This window comes from Lipotes vexillifer, unplaced genomic scaffold (assembly GCF_000442215.2).
Source record: "Lipotes vexillifer unplaced genomic scaffold, Lipotes_vexillifer_v1.1 scaffold625, whole genome shotgun sequence".
NCBI classification, from domain to species: domain Eukaryota; kingdom Metazoa; phylum Chordata; class Mammalia; order Artiodactyla; family Lipotidae; genus Lipotes; species Lipotes vexillifer.
In genome coordinates, this window is record NW_006771655.1 from 421277 (window position 1) to 425766 (window position 4490).

Genomic DNA, 4490 nt, shown 5'->3' on the forward strand with positions numbered 1-4490 from the left:
GGCATGTGGGATCTTCCCAGACCGGGGCACGAACCCGTGTCCCCTGCATCGGCAGGTGGACTCTCAACCACTGCGCCACCAGGGAAGCCCCAAAATGGTGCCTTTTAAAAAAATAATTAACTAATTAATTAATGGCTGCATAGGGTCTTCGTTGCTGCGCGCGGGCTTTCTCCAGTTGCAGCGCGCGGGCTTTCTCCAGTTGCAGCGAGCGGGGGCTACTCCTCGTTGCAGTGCGCGGGCTGCTCATTGCAGTGGCTTCTCTTGTTGCAGAGCACGGGCTCTAGGCACGTGGGCTTCAGTAGTTGTGGCGCATGGGCTTCAGTAGTTGTGGCTCACGGGCTCTAGAGCGCAGGCTCAGTAGTCGTGGCGCACGGGCTTAGTTGCTCTGCGGCATGAGGGATCTTCCCAGACCAGGGCTCGAACCCGTGTCCCCTTCATTGGCTGGCGGATTCTTAACCACTGCACCACCAGGGAAGCCCATAACAATGGTTTTAAAACCAGCAAAATCTTGCCTGCTTCCTTGGAAGCTCAGAGAAGGAAGGTATTTTGGGCAGCTGGTTTTTCAGATAGCCGAAGGCACCATTTTAAATCCTTGGTGTGTTTTTAACAGCCTCAGGTAGAAAGTTTTCTTCAATGTGGTATCTCCCTTCCGGCTGTTATAAATGGCAGAGAGTAAGTATGGTTGAACTTTCCTGAACCTCTGTGTTTTTGAAAGCCCTGAGTCACCCTCAGACCCTTCGGGGAGGGGCGTCTCCACGGTGATGTCTGCAACTTGCTCTGCAGGTTTCAGAGCGAGTGAGCGGGGCCCCTGTCGCGGGCTTAGCGTGTAGGCTCCGTAAATCTTGCCTCTGTCGCCCCCAGGTGGGATCCAGGCTAGCATGGTTGCAGGGGCAGGGCTCTGCCTTCTCTGCTGCCCAGGAGTGCAGAGCTGGACCTGGGGAGTGCATGTACAGGAGGGTGCCCAGGGAGGGGGGAGTGCGCCAGGAGGGCACGCACGCCTGTGCCTGAAGGTGAACCCATGGACCTCACAGGCCTGGCTTTGTCCTCGTGACTCCAGGTCAGAGGCTGCAGCCTCGGGTCTTTAGTGATGTGATTAGCCCCGGTCAGGGGAGTGGTCCCAAGAGGTGGCCTGTCCTGCTGTCGGTCATCAGGCTAGTTCTGAACGTGGGTAGCTGGAAGGAGTTTTATTTTATTTCATTGTGTCTGTTTATCTAAATCTCAAACTATATTTGAATCGCACAAATGAACATGAGAACACGTGTGCAGGTGACCCAGCAGAACCCGCGGAGCTCTTGGCCCGCACATGAGCCCCAGCCGAGAACTTGCCTCCTTCTGCCCGGGGGAGCCCCAGCCCTGCACTTGGAAGGGAGTGATCGCTCTCTCTGCCTTTGCCCCCTGTCCACTGTCTTGTCGCCGACTCCAGGCTTCACTCTGGGTGGGGACAGTGAGGCTGCAGCTGGGGGACCGCGCAGGCTCCTCGGGCCGGGGAGGGGCTTTACAGAGAGGCGGGTGCGGGCAAGGCCCCCCAGCCCTGCCCAGGTCGGAGCCGACCCGGGTGCCGACCGTGGAGAAAGCCTTGAGAAGGAAGTCGGTTTGATTCTGGGGCGGCCCCTCCACCCTGCGTGCACGTCGGCGGTCAGGGCAGCAGGGAAGGGACAGCACGCCGCCGCATTCCTGGCTTTCGGTGAGAAATTAATCCCCCTTCAGCATCTTGACAGCAGCTCATTAAGAGCCTCAGGATGGCAGGCAGGCAGGAGCCTTGCATGCACATCCCACACCTGAGGGTATTTTGTTTCAAGCAGAGTAGATCGCACAGCGGGTTTGCAGGTGAGGACTTGCCGGTTCGCGGTCACAGACGCTGCTGCCGGGAGCAGAACGCAGCGCACAGAACCGGGAGGTGTTTCCTCGGCATTTTTATTGCCAAAGCATGAAGTTTTATGAGTGCCTTTCTGGCGTTCATCTTACACGTGTCGTAAATCCAGCAGATCCAGCTCAGTGTTGCTGGGGGGCCGGGGGCAGGGGGAGGCTGGGACTGCGCTTTCCTTGTTCCGTGAAGCAGGCGCGGGACTTGGGACCTGGCTTTAGCTTTGGCAAATTGTGTGGGCACCTTCCTGCCTCTTGCCCTTTGAGCCCCACGGGATGGACGTTTCTCCCATGACCAGAGTCACCTCGGGTTCCAGGTGGGAAGGGAGAGGGTCACCTCACTGGCCGGCCACTGGGACCAGCTCCAGTGCGGTGCCTGGCCTGGCAGATGCTCCGTGGATATTGTCTCACACCCCACGGAGTGGAGCCTGTCGCCCGTGGGTGCGGAAGGTGAGAGGGTCGTCTGACAGTTACTTGTCACGTGTTCAGACAAAGGCTCGTGGCTGCCGGCGGCCACCTCGCTTTGGTCTCCTGGCAGAGTGGCTGCCTCACCTGACTTGGGCGTTCATGTCCCTCGAGGGTGGCCTGTGGGCATGCGGGTTTGGCCGCCTGTCCCCTCTCTCCACTCCCCTGCAGGTGTCCTGGCTGTGGGGCCTCCAGTGACCACAGATGCTGCTTCTGCAGCCCCCTGGGTGTTACCCTTCAGGGACCCCCACTGCCCGGGAAGGCAGGGGCCAGCCCCGACGGGCTGCCCTCCTGCCTGCTCCCTGGAGCCTCAGCGTGAGGGTCCCCGGAGGCACATTCCTGCGTCAGCCGGTGCTCTGGGACACAGCCTGACCCTGGCCACCTCCACGCCCTGAGCCCAGCCTCCCTCCCTCCGTCCCTCCCTCCGTGGTCCTGCTAACAGCCTGCCTCTGGTTCAGTTTCCAGGCCGAGCGGCCCGCGCTGAACGTCGTCATCTTCCCTCTGCTCCACGAGGGCCTGACCGATGTCATCCGAGACGTTCCCATGGTGCACCTGGACGAGGTCACCTTATTTAAAAGCAGAGTGGCCGAGGAACCGCCAAATCTGTGGTGGTGACAGGAGTGGGCCCCCACCGGCCCGTCGCCGCCTGTGGCCGCTGCGTCTCCGTGGCCGAGGAAGCAGGACTGCCCCAGTCAGGTGTGTGGCTTCCAGCCTGTGCCACGGCCGCCGCGACCGCTCCCCTGCCCGAGGACCCCGGATGCCCGGTGGGTCACCGGAGGAAGGAAGCCCTCTCCCCAGCCCTTAGGGGCCTCCTCTTGTGAGGAGTCTGTGCTCAGTGACGCTCTGGCTGAGATGCGTGAGGCAGCGGCGGCAGGGCCAGCTGTCGGGCGACCTGCGGGCCTGGCCGGCGTGATCTTGGGCTGAGACAGCCATCGCCAGGACACTAACTCCTTGGGGGCCAGGTCCCCAGAGCGCCACGTGACCCCATGGCCGTCCCCCAGCCCCCAGGAGAGGCCCTGTGCTCCTGGTCACCTGCCTCGGGCTCTGTGGAGGGGCGGCTGTGAGCCCGAGGCAGGGAGGGGCTTGCAGGTGCTGTGGCAGATTTGGGGTCTCCCCTCCTTCCATTTAACCCCGTTACACCTCTGGTATGCGTCCAGCCACATGACATCGGACAGGTTCGGGCCAGCAGCGGGTTGCTGGGTAGGGAAGCTGCAGGTCCCTGTGAAGGTCTCTGTTTCTGGGGAAACACGGATAGACCTGCTTCATTAGAAAACCTTGAAATATTAAAACCCAGAAGGGATGTGTGGGGCTGGCGGAGTGATCACATTACCCCGTTTCAGATAGCTTTATTTAGCACTTAAAAAAAATGCAACGCAGCTATTCCCAAAACGAGGGATGTCCTCCCAGTGTCCTGGGCCTCCCGCCACGTGCCACCCAGTGCTTCTGCCTTGTCAGCCGCGAGACTCCCCCCAGAGCCGTCATCCCTGCAGCTGGTGGGCTTCTGAGGGGCCCCAGGTGGGTTCCCTCCACCCAGCGTCTTGCCCAACACTCCCGGTGACGCTCCTGGAGACTTCCAGGGAAGGCTGGGTGGCGTCGGGGCGGCTCCCAGCCGGGGGTACCTGGGTCTCCGCAGAGGTTGCCTCCCCGGGACACCAGGGGCTGGGCCCATCTCGCCCCGGCCTCCCTCTCCCTCTGGGCTGGGGGTGGAGGTTCCCCAGACCCTCCTCACCGCTGCGGCCCGTCTCGGCTGCCGTCCACTCTGTGGCCCCCAGCCCAGCCCACTTCCCACTCTGTTCCGTGTGATGGTCGCCCCGTGTTGTATAGCGTGTCCTATAGTTTGCCTGTTGCAGGGCCCGGTACCTGGACCCTGGGCCTGTGTTCGCCTGCCCCTCCCTGGGTGCTCAAGGGGCAGACAGTTCAGCAGCCCCCGCCCTGCCAGGCCGAGGGGGTCCAGGAGGCATTCCGATGGTGGAAGTGCTCGGAGGGCCAGGGTCTCGGGACGCACACAGGCCCCCGAGTGCTCCGGTCGATTCTCCCTAAGCGCAGTCTGTCTGGTGGCCTCCACCCGTCCCCGCGGCCCCGGCCCTGCTCTCACCTCCCCGCAGCACCGGGTAGAGCTGGGGCTCCTCCCCCTGCGCTGTGGTTTTCTTGCCGAGGGTGCA

The 4490-nt window shown here is 62.1% G+C and overlaps 1 protein-coding gene across 1 annotated transcript in view; it reads left to right on the forward strand.

The window, feature by feature from the left end:
• Window positions 1-2970, forward strand: part of FBXL18 (F-box and leucine rich repeat protein 18) — a 28904-nt gene extending 25934 nt beyond the window's left edge. Inside the window, exon 3 of the mRNA XM_007447088.1 lies at window positions 2787-2970. Within this exon, the coding sequence (XP_007447150.1) occupies window positions 2787-2943 (157 nt within the window). The 3' untranslated portion in view covers window positions 2944-2970. The remainder of the gene's footprint in view (window positions 1-2786) is intronic.
• Window positions 2971-4490: the final 1520 nt, after the last annotated feature.